The sequence below is a fragment of the Dendropsophus ebraccatus genome, chromosome 5 (genome assembly GCF_027789765.1).
Source record: "Dendropsophus ebraccatus isolate aDenEbr1 chromosome 5, aDenEbr1.pat, whole genome shotgun sequence".
NCBI lineage: Eukaryota > Metazoa > Chordata > Amphibia > Anura > Hylidae > Dendropsophus > Dendropsophus ebraccatus.
In genome coordinates, this window is record NC_091458.1 from 53,090,257 (window position 1) to 53,112,677 (window position 22,421).

At 40.7% G+C, this 22,421-nt stretch overlaps 1 protein-coding gene across 3 annotated transcripts in view; it reads right to left on the reverse strand.

Moving 5' to 3' along the window:
• RARG (retinoic acid receptor gamma) overlaps positions 1 to 22,421 on the reverse strand; it is a 135,749-nt gene that overhangs the window by 11,451 nt on the left and 101,877 nt on the right. The window contains exons 1-2 of one of the 3 annotated variants that reach the window (XM_069970199.1): positions 21,048 to 21,344; positions 770 to 918 (exon numbers count right to left, since the gene is read on the reverse strand). In XM_069970199.1, coding sequence (XP_069826300.1) covers positions 770 to 918; positions 21,048 to 21,189 — 291 coding nt within the window. In that variant the 5' untranslated portion in view covers positions 21,190 to 21,344. Of the gene's footprint in view, positions 1 to 769; positions 919 to 1,063; positions 1,253 to 21,047; positions 21,345 to 22,421 lie in introns of those variants that run through there. The other 2 variants (XM_069970200.1, XM_069970198.1) reach the window with 2 other exon arrangements.

The following is a 22,421-nucleotide window of genomic DNA, read 5'->3' on the forward strand; positions in this document are numbered from 1 at the left end:
ACAAAGTTCTTATATGGAGAGGAATACTAATAACTTTAGATATATATCAGTCTTTTCAGACCTACTGAGATCAAGTCTTTTTTTTCATCAGTTTAGCATAGGGTTCCTGCCTAGCAGCACTTGGGTGATTGCTTGAATCCTAACTAGGTACTTCACATGGCTCTTCTACCTATGTTTTTGTATTACTGTCTATCTCTGTGACTATGGCTTTCACCCTACATTTGGCACCTGTACAGTAGGTCTGTGCAGAGAAGCCTCTATACGGCATGGTATTACAGAGATGTGGTCAACTAAAAGGGGTTATCCAGCACCACAAAAAAGGTCAGTTTTCACCACTCTTGTCTCCGGTTTGGGTGCGGTTTTGAAACTCAGTTCCATTGAAGTAAATGGAGCTGAACTGGAGACAAGAATGGTGCAAAAGTGGCAATGTTTTTGTGGCGCTGGATAACCCCTTTAAAACAGATCTCCTAGGAGAAAATATCTCTTCAAAATGCCTCGAAAAAAATACATCAATGAACTAATAATGGCTGCATCCACCATGTAAAAAGCAAGAGGTACAGTATAGGAAATGTGTTATCTGTCTCTGTGCGCAGAACAAGTGAAGCATTATACCATGGAAATATGAAAGGTATAAAATGACTGCATTGATCATGAAGAATGAAACTTCCAATGGTCATTCATAAATGGAATAAGGGCTCCTCGTAAATGTTACATCCATATGTGGTTGAGGATTAAGGAACCGTGCACAGCAATGACTATGGTCTCTCACCTTGCACCCTTCGCAGGAGCTGACCCCGTAGTGATATCCAGAAGACTTATCATTGCACACGAAGCAAGGCTTGTAAACACGTGGAGGTGGGGGAGGTGAAGGAGAACTTGGCACCATCTCCTCTGAGCTGGTACTTTGTGTTTCTACAGCTGTGAACAAATGAGAAGAAAAACAAAGAGGTTAGAAACTTATGACAAATCTACATATGGAGCACACAGCAACTGGCGTTACTTATCATAGGCCATATTGGTGGTGGCGGCTGGTAATACAGGGCATGGTTGTTGTTATTTATACCTGTGACATAGCCTTGAACTCTTTTTCCACATGTTTTTTTCTTTTTTTAAGTAAAGGTGAACCACTTCAAGATGTTCAGGCCAAAAGGTTGGACACCAAAAATAAACATACATTATCTTCATACATTCATCCATGTTATTCATCAGCATTTTCGATAAAGGATGTCTCACAAGTATGTACCAACAATCCACTAGTGATCCCTGAGATCAAAGTACATTCATCTATGTGAGCTTTATGTATATATTCCCATAGAGCCCAAGAGTAAACTGAGGTTGCAGCCTCATAAATATTGTCCAGCCAACAAAATCTTTCACATTACTTAGTCTCGGCTTTGTTCGTGACTCATAGTAAAGTGACTGACTGAATCATTGTGCATCCAGGTTCAGGCTACAGAGATGTAACCTCCCCGATGAGTACAGGGCACAGGTAATGGTCACCAGAAGCCGTACTTGAAGAAAGGAAGTGGTGATGAATTTAGACAGATGGATGAGAATATCCTAATCGGAGACCTTTTAATACAGAGGGATTTCATTATTTCTTCCCCTGCTATTAGGCAGGGTATTTGACTAAAGGAAGTTGCAATGTGAATATCACAAAGACATGTGCTACTAATTTAGCACAGCCCAAAATAACCAGGAGAGGGGGAAAGAAGGCAGCCTTAACCCTAATGTAACCCAGCCTCCGCAGCCCCCTTAGGCCGAGAACATCCCTCGGGGCAGCTCTGCAGATGCTTTTTATCCGAGCTTTCAACACACATAGAATTTCCTGTTACAATGCCCCGAGAAGCACATTCCAGCATTGCCAGGTTAAGAGACTGAGCCCTTGCAACTTGTGTCCCTGGAGAGCAAGAGGCAAAGAAGAATCCCAGATCACCACCTTTCTAGATAACACAGCGTAAGATCTGCTACAGTGCATGTACATTACTCTCACATTTTCATCAGCTTCTGTTATTATCACTGTTTTTTACTTGTAATGCACACTTTTATTACACGTGTTTCCAAAAACATACATTCTAGTCATGATCCCTACGTGGGCTATATGAGATCTTTCCATACAGAACTCCTTGTGCAGTAACCCATCAGCACCTTACAATGTGGCTGGAGGAAACGGACTGATAACCGGACTGGGGTAACATATAACAGTCAGGGCCACAATACAGCACTATGATAACTATGGTACATAGTGCCTGAAGATAGTTGATACTACTGACTGAGAGATAACGTGTAGACTTTATTCAGCTCCATTAAACTAAGAAATAATGGTCAGTAACAATTATAATAATAGCCTTTTTTGAAGAAAATATACCTGCTTTTCATTTTGACATGGTATGGTGTTTTTTTCATCATTATGTGGCCATTATCTGGTTACTAGATGACACTGATATTAAGTACTGTGTGTCGGTATTAATTATCCAATGCTTTGCCATGACCACTGCATAGAACTATATGACACTATATACCAGCACTATATAAGCACATTTACATTATTATTTACATTTTATCAGCTATTCTGTGTCTCTCTATAAAGAAGACAGGAGTGTAGACAATATTGTGTGCCTCTGTCCCTGACTTTAGCCTAGTACCTTTAGAAGAATGAAGCTCATTGGGCTTTCAGATGTCAAATATCACACAATAAAGTGCAGGTATTGTGCTTGTCAGTTCTTCAGCCATAGGGTGATCTATGAAGGAATCACTCTAATTACATTTCCTTTGACAATTAGCAGCTAATCCTCATCTAGTTTGCAAGGAGCATCCATCAAGTTCCAGCATTGTCCTCTGTGATGCTTTTCATTCAGACTGAAATGGATGACAGAGACGGAGTGGAGAGGTTAAAGGAAGGTGTTCATTACAGGGCTATCTGATGTGTGGGAGGACAGAGCACACAAAGTGTCCACTTGGAGGGACGTATAAATAGATTGGATGAGACATGAAAAGCTTATGATGCTGAAAAGTTAACAAAAGCCCGATGAGGAATCCATGAAAGAGAATACACAACCTGAAACCCATTACTGCTGCCCAGACAGGCTAAGCTGATAAAAAGCTGTGGGGTATACTGCAATTTATGACTGGGCATTTCTGAACCTACAAGATTTTACAGGTGTCATAATACAATTAGCCCATGGATTCCTCTCCTCCCATGGAAGACACTACAGTAATTGCATGGAGGTCACAGCAACTCCCAAAGCACAGAGAGGATCCTGCTGTAAATCACTTCTGTACCTCAACATAATCATAGGGTCAATGCGTCATAAAAGGAAATTAGGCAGAAAGTGTGCCGTACTAATTTCTAACATTTACTCAATGCAATGTTCCATTGGATTTATTATTTAGGGTTGCACATTTGTATATGTTGCAGAACATCTTTATGGAATACAGTTCTGTGGTGTACAATTAACGTACACGTTTTTAGCCTTTCCAAGTGTATAAAATATATATGCTAAATGTTAATTAAAGCACAATGTGAACCCAGCCTAGCCAGTGAGTTAGCTATATCATTTTCAATGGACTCTTTAGGATAGGTTGAAAGAGAGTCAAATCAATAATTTCTCAGGCATATCTGTTTCTGGTGAGCTTGGGTAACAACTATAGTTATCTCCATTACAGCTCTCCTGGAGTTTGTCATCAAGCTATCTACGATTCCAGAACATCTGACTGCTTGTGTAGCAATTTCGGGGTATGGGAATGTATTATGGACAGATGGGTGTGATGGAAACCCCCCTACATGGCAACTGCAACTGCAAGCCATATGGACCAGATATGACTAAATGTCCTTTAATACAAGGCGAATGTCCTGATTTTTGCCCTATGTAGAAAAGCCCAAAGATCAGCCGACTAACAAGCACATGCTTGTTTGTTGATCGCAACTTATGCAGGTAGAAACATAGAATATTGTTGGCAAAAAAGACCACCTGGTCTATCTAGTCTGCCCATTTAAGTGTAAAAACTGTTGTGTAGGTAGGAGATGCCAACCATCATGGAAGTGAAAAGATGAGGTAAGTTATCTCTGCGGCCTTTCACTCCCGACAATTGTGTAAGTTGTCCTTTAAATGATCGACTTGTATATAGTTCATCTACACTTGTATTGGGCAATTGTCTGCACATCTAAAGAGGATGGAAAAGGTGGCCATATATAAAAGATGGCTGTAGGATAAAATTAGTCATACAAAGACAGGCTGATGGTTAAACAGCCATTGAGGGAGTGATTAGCGAGTGACTGTTTTGCCAATGCAGTCATACACATCATAGTCTATATTGGCTATTGCAGTTGTTCCAATTGGTCATACACGATGAAGGACTCTGTACAAAGGACAAAAGTTTTTCACTGGGATCCATCTTTTACAGAAAAGAAATTCATACACAAGCGACTATGCTAAAAGGTATTTCACCTGAAGAACAATCATTCTGGTTGAAATTGTATGATTTTATCAGTTCTCATCTAATGTGCATGTACCTCAACCTAACCAATTAAAGCTACCTTTATAGGTGTTTGGTAACACAGACACATGCCCAAAATGCTGACTGTCTATGAAATATATGTGTGTGTGTTTTGTGATTCCAAATTGGGACAAAGACTGTACAGAATAGGCTGGTTCTAGGTAAATATAACTAAATATAATTTTTAACAGTTATAATTGATACGCCTCAAGGCTTTATATTGTAATTGCTTATTTGGTATATCCAGGTACGTCCCGCTCCCCTCAGGCTTGTATTACCTTTTATTCCTGTACACAATACATTGTCTTCTTTATATAATTCAAAAATTAAAACAAAAGAACTAAGTACATGTGTTTATTGAATACAATCCGTTGCTTTGCAAACAATCGTCCTCCGCACAGAATTATCCGCCAAACAAACATTATCAGGAGCCAGAGGCTGAAAGCAGCCATAGCGATCTATAGAGTATAGACAAACGGAGGCCAAGAACAACACGTTAGTGGCCATGTATCCCAGGTTTATTGAGAATTCTCTACCCTGCCTTAAATTAGCACATAGGAAGAAAAGCATTTATAAGGTCGTAACTGTCTAGATCAGTCTTTATGTGAGAAGTATTGTGCCTTGTTATAAAAGTGTATTCTTTAGGCCTGAACGTATAAACTTAATGGTAATATATAAAAACTCAGGACCAGATAGAAAAATGCTGAAAGACATTGTTTCCTATCCAGCATCTGGACCAGTTCAGTGTTACAGCTGACTCACCAAGAATGACCCCACTGGCTACAATGGGATCAGTTTTGACATCAGTTTCCCTCTGCAGTTTTTTATCATATAGGGCAAAAAAAACCTTTATTTTATTTGTTTTTATATTTTATTGTCATATGTCTGGGGTTAGAAGGATCAGTCCGATGGATTCAAAAATGTTTAATACTTTTAATATAAAAGGAGACAAACCCAGAGGAGTCTGGCAGTGGCTTATTTCGCTCAGAGGAGCTAGTTGGGGGAGGGAGCCAATGTATACTAATGTGTATAGTGATATAGATATAGAGGGACAGAAGCTATGAGGCTAAAAGTCTACAAAACATCTGGACATTGTATACCTATAGTCTATTGAGCAGATGAAGGATACAAAATTGCTGAGGGAAGTATATAATAAGCTCTGAACATATCCATATGACTGCTCAGTGGTTCAGAAATTGATCAGATTGATCAGTTCAGAAAATATATATAACATAGTTTACATGATTTACAGGTCTAGTACACTGAATGGACGTTAACTCGTCCAATACTTTGATTCCCCAGTAGATGTGTCTGGCAGCCACTTATCCCCATACTAAAACAAGGGAGTAGATGTTAGCCAGACAGCTAACCTATGTGTAAGGCCAGATTAAGTTGTCCATGCCTTTAGATCTTCTCTGTCATTGAATTTGTTTTAAATCCAGTTGACAGACAGCTGCACCATTTGTCGGCTCCGGGAGGATTATTCAAAATGAATCAAAATCCACTTAGATTGGATTTAGCGTGGACGAAATGCTAACCAAACAGATCTAAACACTTGTCAATGGAGACAGAAATGGCTAAATGAGTCAGGCCTTCATTCACTCATTCATTTATTCTAAAAAATAATAATAATACAAATTTATAGTAAATGTGTGCTTGCAAGTGCAACACACCATCTTGCAAAAGGGAGGTAGAGTCATAAAATGTACCAGATTTATGGTATACCTCAGCCATAAGGTGGCAGACGGAAGAGAAAAGTACTGTCGTGTGTTGCAATCCATCCTACCACAGTGCTGACAAATCATCAATGATTCTATGGAACCACGGCATACATAGTCATCTAAAGAGTTGTTCTATGCAGGCTCCAGAAAAAGTAAACTATAGGGTGGACTATAATCTCATTACACTTAGTGTAAAGTAGTTATTGTTAAATAAGGGGCACTCCCTGGAAACCTGTTGTGATAAATGGCAGATTTTTTTTTTAGATGTGTATGTATACCATCATAGGGCCGCTACCTTTATGAATTTTAAACATGTCTGTGTATGTTTTTCTGCCTGGGTGCATGAAGCTGTGGAGCGGAGATGTGCGTGTGCATGTACTTTCCTGTATGAGTGTGTGCTTACTTGTATGAGCTGGGTGTGTATTTTAGGAATGTTATAGCTATGATTGCTCCTCTCTGTCACAATAGCTGAAATGCTCTAGCAGGGCTAAACTGAAAAGCTTTTCAACACCTGGGGGAGAGTTCTACCCCCCCAATGCAAACACCCCTCTCCTGATCCTGCCAAATCGAGAACTGACATAACCGGTCCCTCAGGTACATGCGGCTATTAACTAATTCCTGCTAAGAGATAATGCAGTATCCTATGATATAGATCACTGGCTCGGCTGATAAACAGGTTACTGAGCCTGGGTGGTTTGTACTAAATATGTGAAGATGGAGAATTTGGGGGACCACCATCAAGGTGTGTGCCTAGCACAGACAATTTTTTCCTCAAATTTTCACTTGTCTGCATCCCAGTCTGCATTCGGGATGCGACCATACACATTATATATATAAATATCCTTTAAATCTGGAGCTTTCAGCTGCCCATCCAATGTGTATAGGAATGCAAAGATCGAGCACTGGGGTGTCAAAATGCCCAAACCTCTTGTTCTCAAAAGAGGTGTCTGTCAGTGGTTTATTCCCGTTCTTCCCTACTAAGTATGAGGAGGTTGAAAACAATGGATCTGTTACCTTCTGCTAGCACAAGACCTGATATCGTCTCATGTAATAGAAGACAACGATCAGCGACATGAACATTGTCAGCCAATCTTTTTCTGTCATTTGTCTTTCAACATGTTGAAAGACAAATGACTTGGATAGAAACGATCTGCTGCCGTCGCTCCGTGGAACACGAGTGGCGGCAGCAGACCGCCGCTTTCTTCTATGGGCTGCTCTTTTAACCGCATTTGATCACTGGTGGCTGAAGAAGTTGGATGCAGCCCTAAGATTGCCTGGATAACCTGTATTCATGTGTTCCATGACTCCCTAGGGCTTCTTCAGCCACTGGAATTAAAATCCTGCACACTCAGGTTCAGTCGAACCCAAGCATGCTCTAGGTTCACTCATCTTTAAAACAGACCATTTTCAGTAGTCTCATCTTCTATAGAGTAATACAATTTGATAAATTCACAGAGCATGCCTAGAAAACTCTTCTATAGAAGTGAATAGGGTCAGCTCTGGTCTGTTGTGCCAATTTAATGGGGCCTACTGTAAAGCATATTCCTAAAAGGTGTTAAAAGCGGTTGAGGCAAGAAGGAAGCCCCCATAATAATATACCAAAAAGGAAATGAAAACAAAAATGTAATGAGAAAATAAAAACGGATTAGAAAAAAGAACACAATTCAGTATTTGGCTCTATTGTTCAAAAAAATCTAGGTGACACATTGCTTTTTAGAAAACAACTCAATCACAACCTACAAAAACCCCACCTGAGCATGGTGGAAACAGTAGAAGGGCTTATCTCTTTGATGGCTCATCTCAGCGCTGCCATTTTCCCCAAGTAAATAAGAGCAAGAAATGAAGATCCAAATCAGCAATTCTCTGTCTACATCCCTTTGTATGTATAGAAAGGAATGAAGAATGGTGGGGGTCCCTTTGCCTGCTGGGAGATTCGAATGCAGTAAGACAGAGGTGTTTGTAATGGGGGGAGGGTTGTTGATTTAGAATATGAGCCATTGTCTTATCTTAAAGAGGTGAAAATGACTCTGCTTACTGGGTATTGTGCACTCTATCTGGGAAGTTTTGCATAGTAATTGCATGCCAGAGCCAGAGGGGGAAGGTGAGTCCTCTAAATAAAAGATTTTCAGAAAGTGATACCTGAAACTGATCTAGACTAGATACAAAAGAAGATTTTCTACCTGGCAAATTTTATTCAAATATACATTTAAATAAAAATAAAAAAATCCATAGAACATCACAGCATCAATAACATTTTTGCATTGACCTACTTAATTGATGTTGGACAAAGTCATAATAGTTGTGACAACTAAAAATATTTTATAAGGTGTTCTGAACTTTCAGACTGATAAAATCTATCTAAAAATCACTGTACATTGTGATGATGAGAGATGAGGCAGATACTTTTTGGCAATAATCATAATGAACAGGTGTTGTAATAGCTCTTCATACATGAAAAGTACCCGAGGGGGCACATACCTCAGAAGTCTGTTCTCAGCGGCAGCTAGTATGAATTTGACTCAAGTTTCCATAAATTATAAAGATAAATCACTACAGAGAAGATGAGTCAAATGACAGCCAAATGCACCGTCGTGGCACACGTGTACTTCAATTACTCAGAACCTTAGTACCAGGGATGGTAGACAGTAAACGTTAGCTTTGATTCGATACCATTTCTTGTAAAGGCAGGAAGTCTAGCAATAGGGTAACACACTGGTAGACTACAAAAACTACAAATGAAGCTAGATGATACCATACACCACAAAGCTATGACTAGCCTATACTAATAATATATAAGTTTACTTTAAATAGACGCCGTTTCTTGTAAAGGAAGAAGGTCTAGCAATAGTAGTGCCACATAGCAGGTAACTCTGGAAGAAAAACGACAAGCTAAATTGTGTACGATAAACCACAAAACTATGACTAGCCTATACTAATATATACACATGTACAAGTTTACTTTGACACCATTTCTTGTAAAGGAAGTTAAGTAATCTAACAGGTAAAAGTGATAGCAAAACTACTAAATCATGTACAATAAACCAATAAACACTGAGCACCTATGCTAATATATACAGGTATATGAATACTGGTGTCTGGTGCTATTAGTTGTGAGTTACCTGACAAGACACTATGCACAGAACATGATTGTTCTTGACTATTATAGTTATAGTCATGCATCCAACCAATGCTTACTACATAAAAACTGAATTCTACCATGGTAAAGGTCATTAGACCTTATAGTAATTCTGCTTCACTGATCATCTAAAGGGCCATGGATGGAAATAAGTGATGGATGATGAGTGTAGAACGTTCCACTCGTTTGTGTTTACTATCCACCATCCATTTTTTCCCATAATCTATCTGGTTCATTCATCCCCGCTAGTGACGGGCCGCTTTATGTTCACTGCCCGGATACAAATGTGTAACTTTCTCTACCAGCCAAGATCATTGTTGGTGATGCCCAAATATGACATTGTTGAGAAAGCAGACAAAACATTGGGTATGAATTAGGAAAATAAAAGCCATGAAGCCCAGGGTTCAGAGAAGACGAGTTACATAACGTATGCGATGTGAGGCTCCATTGTATAAACAACGTAATTACATTCATCTGCAGTGACCTTGAATAAAACACGCGTGGCTCTGCTATGATGTGACACTGGAAGGTTAGCTCAGGTCACTGAGATTTATCTGGATTAACTCTTACAATTATGCCCTCTTATATACCTGGCAAGCAGGATGCACAGAAAGGGTATATCATAAGTAGCCAGCAGTTAGTAAAAAGTTTTTCCTGATAGCACCTTAAAAATAATAATTAAAAAAATGATATATAAAGCTTACAGAACTGGCCACAATGAACAAGTAACCAGAATAATCAGAACAAAAGAGCCGTTTTTCAGTGGCTTGGTGGAAATGTCCATTACATGCTCTGTCACAAGCGCACAGGGGGTTCTTATGTATTTTGCCATCAGTAGATCTAATATACAGAATAATTCCTGGAATGTGAAGAGCACAGGCTTAGTGTACTGACTGCATGCTGTGTTCTTCCTTGATATGCTGTCAGGATGGAGTGTTTGACTATATGAAAAATACCATTTCACAGAAACAGAATTTCATTTCATAGAAATGGAGCAGTCAAACGGCCACACTTTAATAGAAATATTTCCGTCATGTCTAAAGCTGGTCATACACATTAGATTAGTGTCTCCAGAACTTGATGATATCACTGGGATCAGTCAATCCTCTAATGTATATAGAGCCCCCCCCCCCCCCCCCACTGCCACTTGAAAGAAGGATCAGGCCATGGGATTTCAACTGCCCAATCCATTTTTGCTCTTAGGGAAGACAAATCACCTCCAGTTGTGTCTGGCTTTTCACTGGCACGCTTGGCTGAAGTGAGTGTGCATGTGTATGGTGCGGGTGTAAAAGATGAACACCTATTTGGCTAACAGCTAGTGTGTATGCCCAGGATGAGTAATGGAACCAGGAATTCCCAGCCAGTCTCCCATGCTGGTGCTTGCTGGCTGAGCCATGTCTATGATCTGATGGGGACCGTGAAGGACCCACCAACATCTAATGTGTAAAGAAGCATCCTGACTCTCTCCCAATCGATGATATCAGAGAAGAGATGGATCGGGCCTGTGTGATTGGCCTCTTTGGCTGCTGACCCTTTTATTCTCAGACAAATAAGAGGAGGAGTCTGGCAGCGGCTTGCCCCCTCCATTGAGAACACATGACCATTCAGCTGAACCAAGTGTTCATATGTACATGGGGAATGGGAGACATTGTCATCCAAACAAACAGCTACTGAGAGTATATAGGTACCTTAAAGTATATATTTTAGCATTGGAAAAAATCTCCTGATGTATAAGCCAAAGTGCCCACAGACTAATAGCCCTATTTCACGGAACGATTATCGTTCATAGACTCGCTCCAACGACTGGCCGTCAACGAGCACTTAACAATTTTTTTTAAGCGAACGATAACACAAAATACATGTGGGAACGTGAACGATTTCTGTAGTGTAACGATTTTTTTGCAGCCGTTACATCGTTACATGGTCGTTTAAAACGTGGGGAAATGTAGGTAGACATTTCAAGAACGACTGAAAGATTTTTTATTCAACGAAAAGATTAGCGAATTATTGTTGAAAGACCAACAATTTTTTTTTCGACATGTTGAAAAAAAATAGTGAACGACTTAACGACGATTTCGCTGTTGTCGTTCGCTCGTTTACAGCTATACCACAGAACGTTAACGAGCGATCGTTTGAACGATTTGATGAACGATAATCGTTCGAAAAAGTTCCGTGGAATAGGGCCTTTATACAGGGTATTATCTTCTAAGATATTTATGGCATACATTTCTAAGATAAGAATACCAATTTAGTGGCCAAATCTTTGCCAAAATACTGTTTGGTCAGAATATGCTAAGATCCCTCAGCCCTAACTTTGCTGAAAAGCATAGTCAACTATGCTCTCGACACACCTCTGCCCCCTCATTTTTTTTAATGGCAGCCTATAGAAAATGTAGGCTTGCTTCTGCATACACCTGCCTATACCTATAGCAGGCCATTGGAACCAAATCTGGCAACTGTCATCACTAAAAGTGGTGGATTGTGGCCACAGAGAGCTCTATGGGGAACTTTCTTGCAGCCCAGTAATGTCAATACTGTTTTAAACCAGAGAGTAAAAGTCTAGCGGATTATGTTCATGATGAGAACAGGAAGGGACTTTATTGTGCCACCTCCTGACCACAGTGACAAAAATAAATCGCCACACGTTGGAAACCTGCAAATTGAGACTATGTTGTTTATTCACAATATACAAGTATAGATATAAAGTAAAATCACACAAGCCAAATGACAGCGTCCTGCACAATGTTCTTTTATACTTTTCTGGGAATTCTGAAACACTGATTTAACCCTTTTATTCCACAGAATAGCTTCCGATACGTATATTAGGTGGCACATTTGTCTAAAGGATTTTGGCCCCAATGACATCTACTTATCTAGAATGATTTACCCTGGTTGGATAGGCAGTTACAAGGCTATATGTGCAACCGGCTAAACTTTTATGTTCAGAGCACTCGGTTAGTCTATACTCAACCAAGGATATTTGTGAATGTAATGTATTAATGTTACAGCAGCCACTACAATACAGCCTGACAGTAATAACAACATTATAGATAATAATGACATCACTAAAATGGATGATTTCATCTTGACGTTTGTTCATTTTCTGTAAATTGTTAGTGGTTATATGTAATTCTGGTTTTGTGCCTTTACAAATACTATAAACTACAACTGCAATATAAGGAAAATTCTCAACCTAGGAGTCACTAGCCTATATAACCCTCAGTAACTGTATCACAAGAGCAAGATTCCTGTAGTAAATATTCACACTGGTAAATAATAGAACCACATGAAGCCTTCTCTTCTGTTGGGCCTTTTCCATAGGTATAAAGGAAGGAGAGTTTCAGCAAATTCTTTAGATAATTCTCTTGGCTGACCACCCCCTTTTTACACACGACATGCACTTGACATCATTAAAGTTTAACGGGATCACACAAAAAGAGGACCCTGAGTGCTCACAGTAATCCTCTTCCCATGACAATGAGGGATCCATTACAAAAGGCTGCCTTGCCCTACTTCTGCCTGGCTCTGTATTGCTTTGCTGACTCTGTATTTTTAGGTGTCACATCAGTCAGAAGCACAAGTACTCCCAGAGATGCTAAAAACATGCAGACAATGGTTTCTGAGGAGGTATCATCTGGTTCTTTTGTGGTAGAGGAGGGATGGTGCCTTATGGCTCCTGAGTTCTAATACGGTCATCCTAATGGGCAGCAGGTGTAGTGTGAGAAAATTCTGGAAAACTGGGGATGGAGATGTTATAGCAACTGAGCCCCCTTTATGGGCTTGTAAAATCCGTACTGCCTAGAATGTAGCCCATAAAATAAAATTGTTTGTATTAACCATGAGACCAACAACCTGCCAGATTCAATCAGATTGGAAAAAATTGTAACCAACATAGGAGTTGCACAAAGTCCATTACTGGTAAGACTTTCCATACACATCTATGGCCAAAGAAAACCATTATGAATGATCCCGTTCTCAGCAGACAGTTGTTGATCATAAAAAACAACTGTTCGCCTATAAATTGGAAACAATGGTCGGCTATTAAGGCAGACCATTATCTTAAGTGTATGGCCAGTGGACAAAGGCTGCCTGTGACAATGACAATCTCAAACAGGGCTCACCGCTGGGACCAGTAGTCTGTGTGGGTTGCGACCTATTAGCCCTGGAACGTCAGGCACATATTAGAATTTTCGTATTGACACAAGTGGGATATAGTTATGTATCATGTACCATGCATTACTCAACAAAGCTTTTATTTATGGGTAAGTGTAATGGAGAAAGCCTATGTAGTGTTGGCTGGGAAGCTGTTCATAGAGTGACGATGTTTCTCCCAGTGGTAGGGGTGGGGTGCTATCAGGCTGCGGATGGAGGAATGATTTTCCCTCTCCTTGGCACATTCAAGACAGTGATGCAAGTTGCTTTCCTGCTCTGAGATCACCCTAATTCTACCCAGAGCGTATTAGCTTCTGTTATTGTGATACATAGTCACTGTCCCAAGACGCTACAACAAAGCTGAAGACAAGAATAGACTGGCAAAGCCAATGCTGCTCATTTCTCTGAAGATAAGTAAATCCCGCTTAATTACTGTCTAATCTCTGGAGCAATTAAAAAGAACAATGGCAATAAACCCGCAAACAGTGTCAGCCCAGGGATGGCTGCTGATGCCTTTTTATTTTAGCATTCCTATAAGAATCCTGTCTGTTGGAAAAGCTGGTTATCAGCCCTAGCATTTCCTGGGCAGATCTCATTACAGACCAGGGCCTAATCCTTCTTAATAGCTTCTGAACACAACAAAACAAACAATCAACCCTTCAGCAGAGGAGGGGGGGCTTCTCTTTAACTCGATGCCACTGATGGCGATAGAGGCAGCAAACACACCTGTGGAATGTGCAGGGCTCGATCTCCACCCGAATACACTGAGCCCTCTATCCACTGTGACTGTGGGTACAAACTGCACCCAGCCAAATTTAAAGATCTACAGTATTACCTTCAGCCCCAACATAAACATAATTACTAACATTGAGAATAGATTTGCCTTCTCTTGGATCTGTTCTTAAAGGAGAAGTCCGGCAAACAATTTTATTGAAGTATGGTGATGTCATGACCCGACTCCCAGAGCTGTGCGGGCTGTGGCTGCTGGAGAGGATGATGGCAGAGGAATGCTCAGTGTCCCCTCCAGTGCCCTGTGTCCCTCAGTGTCCCCCCTCATCCTCTCCAGCAGCCACAGCCCACACAGCTCTGGGAGTCGGGTCGTGACATCACCATTTTATCCAGGAAGTGAAGCCTTGATGCAGTAATAACTGCAGGGAAAAAAGCACTTTATAAGCATTTCCGGTAATAAGTCTATATTAGTGATTTGTATAACTTTTGGGGGGCAATACAATACTTCAATAAAAATTTTTGCCGGACTTCTCCTTTAAATGCAAATGTAAATGTCTGTATTGCCAATAATCGCCTCATATAATCAGTCCCTAATTTTTAGACTGTGTCTGGTTTTGCAACTTAGCTCCAGCAGATGGGATAAAACTATGCTGCAACACCAAGTGCAAATATGGCGCTGCTTTTTTATCAGTCACTCTTAAAGGGAACACATAGCTTTAAAAATGCAGTCCAGTCTGTAGGAATCATGTGATAGAGCAGGAGTAGCCGATCAGATATATATATAATTGATAATATATATAATTGAGAGAAAAGTTCCAGATAACTTGCAATTTATTCATGAAAGTCTAACTCATTTTTGGCTGTCAAGTGGGCTGTCCTATTCAATGACTGACAGCTCTCTGTATGCACACTTCTACACAGCTGTCAATTACTGAGTTGGACCACCCATGTGACTACTTATCCCAGAATAAGCAGAGGTTGACAGCTAACTGTATAGGTATGCATAGAGAGCTGTCAATCACTGAGTAGGACCACCCATATGACTACTTATCCCAGAGTTTTACATGAATTATTGACAAGTTCTCCTGGAATTTGTCCCACAAAACTATATATTATTCTGGTCAGCTTCTCCTGTTCTATAACATGCTGCCTGTAGAATGGACCGCTTTTTTTTAAATGGACCCTTTAAATAACCCATTTCCATACATCTACTTGCTGTGAAGCAGATAACAGATCGTATTGACACAAAATGTGGATTGTGCACTGTAAACTAATATCCGTAATGTTAAGTAAAGCTTGTGACAGGTCATGTTATGCAGTTGATAACTTAATCAGCTATTTATAAACCTGCAACTTCGCTCAATTGATGTTTCCACTTTTTATTCATGTCTGAAATGCTTACTAATTCTAGTTATATGTTGGATACTATCCAAGTCATACAGCACAGAAGTCTTCATCTAGACATGATATGATCTAGGAAGATAGTAGTAGGCTACAAATTGGATTTATGGCCCGGCATTTCTGGTACTAAACCAGCATCTGAGTGCATAGCTGGTCAAATATGTGTATATTTGCATATTAATACCCAGAATCCTTTGGGTGACATATAATCCTTTTGCCGGCCTGTGTAACAAAACACTTTTGGCTATAGACACTATAAAGCTGCCGGAAGGGCACAAAGACTTATAAAAAGAAGAGATGATACGCAGTAATATCCACCCTAGCATCATCTCCCAATCTCTGGACTACTATATATACCTTGTGATGTCACATCATCATCACAGTGTCTGCCTGACTTCCTTCCCCTTCCAGGCATCTATATTGCAATCATTTTCACTGAAAACTCTTGTCACTGCCTTACGCACAATGTGACAAAACTTGTTTGACTCAGCTATGCCAACGTGAGATATGAACAAGAGGAAGTGAGACATGGGAGGGGCAATTCGGGGAGAAAGGATGAGGTTAGAAACTAGTGACATATGATAAAAAAGGGGGAAAGCCAAAATCTCAGAAGAAAAATACTGACTAGAAATTAGCACCGTGACAGCCATGGGGAGCCCTAAATACTTACAAAAAGATTAAAAAGAAAAAAAAAAGTTACATAAGCTATGTTGCCCTTTATGATTTTTATACTACTTTTTTAAGTTTTTTATTTTAAATGAATTTTGCCAAAGGAAACATATATATATATATATATATATATATATATATATATATATATATTAGTGATGAAACCCAGAGCAATGGTGATAGACCAGCTGTGAATCTCAAGTGACATGAGTAAAATGTATCAAAAACTGCTTTAAAAAGCATTTAAATGAGTGTATGGTTTGGACAAGTCTTTTATGTTAGAGGATTCCGATAATAAGTTGATCACATGGTGTCCCACCAGCAATCAGTGCTAATCTGTGGTGGAATCTTAGTAGTAAGTGCTCATCTGCCCTGCAGCACCCCCACAGGGGAAATTATGCATTACACGGCTCTCATTAGAATCAATCAGCTGTTCATGTAATGCACAGACATGCCAGAACCTTCAAAGACTTTATAGCTCCACTCTCCACTCTAATGGGGTGTTTGAAAAATTGGTTTTCTAATCCAGACAACACCTTTAAGGGGAAAAAAGCTTTTCTAAACTAACCAGTGGTTTTACTAACATTGAGACTCAAAGAGTCACAAACGGCCTAAGGGTAGGCTTACACGGGTGGAACTGCTGCAAGAAAATGCATAGTGAATCTACACCAAAACAAGTCAGTGTATAGACAATCAGTTGCGGAAAATCTGCACGTGTGAACGTACCCATAGTGTTGCCAATGACTGGAAGAGGCCAAAGAACTTGCCAATGTCGCTTTAAAAAAAAAAAAAAAAAGTTAAACTTCCAGTTTGCTTTTAATAGACAGATTACAGGTGTGTCTACTAAAATGTTAAATGCTTCTGCCTCTAGAGCAAAGCCTTCTGGGAAAACAGTAAAATCATGACAACAAATAAAAAAAAAAAAAAAAAAAAAAAAAAAAAAAAATATATATATATATATATATATATATATATATATAGAGGCTGAAATTTCTTTACAAAAAAAAGTCACAGCAGCAGAAGATTCCCTATGAATGCCACAAACAACAATGAAGATTTTTACAGCCTTCCAAGTCCAGGAAGCCTACCCCTGATCGTAAAGGGAGTTAACCCAACAAATATCCAAACTTTGAATCAGAATGATATAGAAGCTGTTAACTCAGCTAATAAAGTTATCAAACATTTGCTCTTATACAAAACAGCGTAACCACGTACAAAAGGATTATGGCCGTGAAGGGGAAAGGGGGCTGGAGTGAAGCATTTGAGAAGTTTAAAGGCACTTTTACGAGGGCCCCAGACTGGTATCAACAGATCAAGGGGACAGAGAAAAAAATGAGGCAACCAGGCCCCTTCACCCAGCTCTCACCTCTTCCATCATAAAAATAAGCACTAAAAAAGCTGGGACAGGAATGAGGGTTAAAAATGACACAGTGTTTTCCAGCCCAAATTTCTAAAATTGAGGAAATTCTTTGTCTATAGGCTGAACTTCAAAGTAGAAACATTTATAACAGTCATAAAATGTTTACAACCTAGCCGGGCCATTAAGAGCCATTTGTCCCTAATACAGGAATCCTGGTAACTTGTGAAGACGGCAGCATAAGAAAGCCTTTGTCAGGACATCATATGGAAGGCAGGTTTTCAGGCCTCCAGTAGAACCCGCAAACCTATAATATTCTCAGCTTGCCCATTTCCGTTTACCTGCCCTTTAACCCATCATCAGCACTTTTACTGTAGCTTGCGGTTTAACTTGTCAAACTCCAATATTTTCCCACCCTCCCGCCATGCTGCTTCACAGTCCCCTCAGATAGGGGGATAAGGGGTGTCGGGTAATGCTGTAAAATAGACCCTATATAAATGTAATACTGAGCAACTTCAGTTTAGCATCTGTCCAAATAAAAGCAATGGCCAGCTTTGTACAGGAAGCAGGACACCTAGAACTTGACTACAGGGGAAAGGTTGGCAAGAGTTTAAAGGGCAGGTCATCCCCAGGTCTTCTCTGGAGCTTAACCAGTCATTATTAAGGGTTGTCAGAGGCTCCTTCAGTGCTGCAAATGACCATCTCTGCATTATGTGGCGAGGAAATGGCTATACGTTGTTAAAACCCATGACCATCCTGCAGGAAGGTAAAAGTGCAAGACCTCACTACATTCCTATTCCTTCTCATCATATATTCCAAGTATATAGACACTATTACAGCACCATTATTCTGCTCCTTTTATTTCCCTATACAGTATACTCTATAAGCACTAGCAGAAACATACGTATATCAGTATACACCTCAAACCGGAAAACAAGCTTTGACTACACCTATTTCTTTAAGATATTATAAGATTAGCAGAAAGACTCTTTTTCTTTCCAGACACAGCAGCACTCTTATTATTATGACTTTGTCTAATATCACAACTCATCTCTTTCACTTGAATGGGATTGAGCTGCAATACCAGACATGACCACCAGACAAGAGTGGCGCTGTCTCTAGACAAAGATTACCAATACTTTTTTTTCTTAGTATTTAAAATCTTCTTCAGAAGCTATGCTAGTAATGCTAAATAAAAATGCTATAGCAGAAGGCATTCAGATGAAGCTTGGCTTGATATATAATATCTACATTGTTTTATTTTGTTAGTGTCCTAATGTAACCCAGATATCAAAGGTTATGTCTGAGTCTTGAAGGGCTCCAATATAAGGGTACTATAACACGGGCTGATGGAGGCTCGATAATAAATTTAAACGAGCGCCGATTTGCTAGATTGGCGATTGTTTACTTCGCATATTACACGGATAATCGTTTAACAAGGGCTGCAGGGACATTGTTACTGATGTCCTTGCAGCCCTTGTTTAAACTTAATACATTACCTATCCAGGCTGCAGGGCTCCTCTTTCTCTGTGCTTATCCCCGGGTCCCGCGCGCTCCAGCTTCAGAGCAGCCTGTTTTAGCTGACAGGCCGCTCAGCCAATCACGGGCAGCGGCGGTCCCTGCCAGTGATTGCTTGAGCGGCCTGTCAGCTGAGACAGGCTCCTCTGAAGCTGCAGCTCGTGGGACTCAGGGAGAAGCACAGAGCAAGAGGAGCCCTGCAGCCTGGATAGGTAATGTATCCTTCTTCGCTAATCGTCAGCTCCGGCTGCGCACTGCTACTACACGTAGTGATGCGTGGTCGGTGCCTGACAATTAAAGGTTTAGAACCTATATCAATGATCAGCCGATGACAACAATCATTGGCTGATTGTTGTATTTATTACGCGAAATGATAATCGGCCGGTTAGCGCCGATTATCGTTCCGCGTAATAGTACCCTAAGTGCTGTAACAATTGACATTACAGTTATCAATATTTTATTGATGAGCACTCATTCTGTGAATCTCTAGCTTTGTAAAAATTATAATTGCCAGGGCATGCTAAGAATTGTAGTTCTACAAGAGGAGACCACCCATATAGATGTACATATAAGCCAACTTAGCGGGGTATATTCTTTAGCCAAGACATTGACACTGAACCTTTGGAGAACCCAGCACTGCCTGATTAAACTGATGACCCTCATACGGATATCAGTAGCTGGATAGAACTTGGTGAGGCTACAAGCACATCCCAAAGTGACCCACTCCTTCACCCTTGGCGTGGAACTCATTGTGCCTTTGCCCTTTTCTGATTGTCATCCTGTTTGTCTGTCTAGTGGCACTTGGCCAAATTTCCATATAAAAAAAAAAACACCCGCCCAACAAGGGTGAAAGAAAAATCTACATTCCGACTGGTACTCCTCCCTCCGCCACCACACACTCAACACTCTCACAATCTGACAGTCAAAACAATCTACACACAATCATACCTAAAGCAACATTCACACCCACACAGTCCTGACAGCATGCCATCAATGTACATTCACCAACACAATCCCACTAACTTCTTATCCCACACACTCTATCCCCTAGGGAAAGCCCACAGTATTGTGCTCGGTTCCAGAGATGCTTTGCCACAAAGAACACTTTTAACTCCTTGGTCCTCAGAGAGGCCTGAAAAGCTTTTAATGACATCTCCAGGCTCGTAGTTTTCTCCAGTCTTGCGCAGATGGAGAAGGGTTAATTTTGTCTGATTTTGTCACTTGGCACAGCTTGGCGGTATGACGTCACAAGAGTTGTTGTACGTTTGCAGGTAAATCTATTGAATACAAATGACAACAAACTCACCTATAGGGCGCCACTATTAGAATCACAATAGTACAGTAACACTTGGTAGAGTTTTGTGGCTTCCCACATACTATGATCTCATTGCAGCTACAAGGCTAAAACCATCTTTATTAGATCTAGTAGTAATTAAATACTGAGGAATGAATTACAATGGCTATCCAGTATGGCGGACCCCCCTGGATGTAGCAGGGGGCATGATTTCACTGCACATATGGTATTGATATGCAGCAATGGAAGGCAATGCAGTAGTCACCTCTGTGAGTATCCCCTCTAAGGAATGCAGGAGAGGTTACAATGTATCTGCCAACACAATCCTAGTAGTAAACATTTCTACAAACACAACACAGTGCTGCATAATATAACAATGCACAGAAGCATATGCATAAGGTGAGGAGATGGAGCAGGGCTGCTGTAGCTGGGGTTTCCATAGGACTGCAGGTAAACTTACTAGAGTTGATATTGTTACCAATGGAAACCCAGTAGTGAAATAACTAACTCAGCTCTGCTACATCTGGGCACAGTGCCCACACCTCAGTATTGTATAAGGTAGATGGTACCTACATTGTAAACTGTGGCTTTGCATCCATCCGAAGGGATCCAGCCCCCCATAGCAGGCAGCCTTCCTCAGCATGCAGGCTCCCTGAGAACTCATGTCATACAGCGGCCGGGGCATGAGGGGGAACGCTTCCACACAGTCATACATGGTGGCGGCTGTGAGGAGGGGGCACGGCGCTGGCACTGGGCTCACTGCTGCTGCTGGGGCACCTCCCGACCTGAGCTCGCCTCTCGCCCTCCGCCGCTAGCACAGCCTGCTTTGTGGCATACCTTTTGCAAATAGCCAGGCTGCCTCGGGGCTGTGGGAGTGACTGGAGGTTGTGAGGGGACGGGCCAGTCCTCACAGCAGCCTCTCAGCTCCGGCTGCCTTCTCCTCCACCACAACAAAGTCCCCTCTACCTGTCCCAAATCTGCCTAACAATGGCCTGCCCCCTGCTGTGTCCGATACCTGCCCCCGTGCACAGAGGGCTGAGGGGGGTTACTTATACAGCTGCTCCTCATACACAACCACTTGTCTTTTTGATTTTTTAGACATTTTTTTCCTCACAGAAAATCTACTTTACCCCAAAATAAAGTGCCCTGAGGGGAATGCAGCTGAAAACAGCCAAAATACCCATTGGTTGGCATAACAATGGGCATCAAAGTGGCAACACAATTTTTTTTTTTTTTTTTTTTACTTGGGACCACTGATGTCACACTGCCCATAAAGAGAGAGGGATGCCCCACATCATACCCACAAGAGACTAAACTGGTTCTAGGTGTAAAAACTGGCATCAAAGAGGGCAGACGGGCATTTTTTTCTGATTTCAATAAGTAACTGAGGTTTTCAAAGGGTTAAATGAGTTTCAGCCACTGATGTCACACTGCCCGCACACAGGGAAGGATGCCCCGCATCAGACTCGGGTCAGTCCAGCCGGCCCAAAGTGGTTCTGGGCGTAAAAGATGGAATCAAATGGAACAATGGGACACGTTTTCCTGTTTTGAATAACAGCCCATCTGCCCACTTTGATGTCAGTTTTTACACCCAGAACCACTTTGGGCCAGGCTGGGAAATACTACTGTTCCTGGACACAGGAGCCCACTACTGCACATTACTGTGGGCCATTATGGTCCCCAACACACATGATCTATCTATTTATTATCTATCTATCTATCTATCTATCTATCTATCTATCTATCTATCTATCAATCAATCAATAATCTATCTATTATCTATCTATCAATAATCTATCTATCTATCATCTATCAATTATCTATCTATCATAGATCTATCTATCTCTTATCTATCTATCTATCAATCATCTATCTATTATCTATCTATCAATCAATCAATAATCTATCTATCATCTATCAATTATCTATCTATCTATCTATCTATCT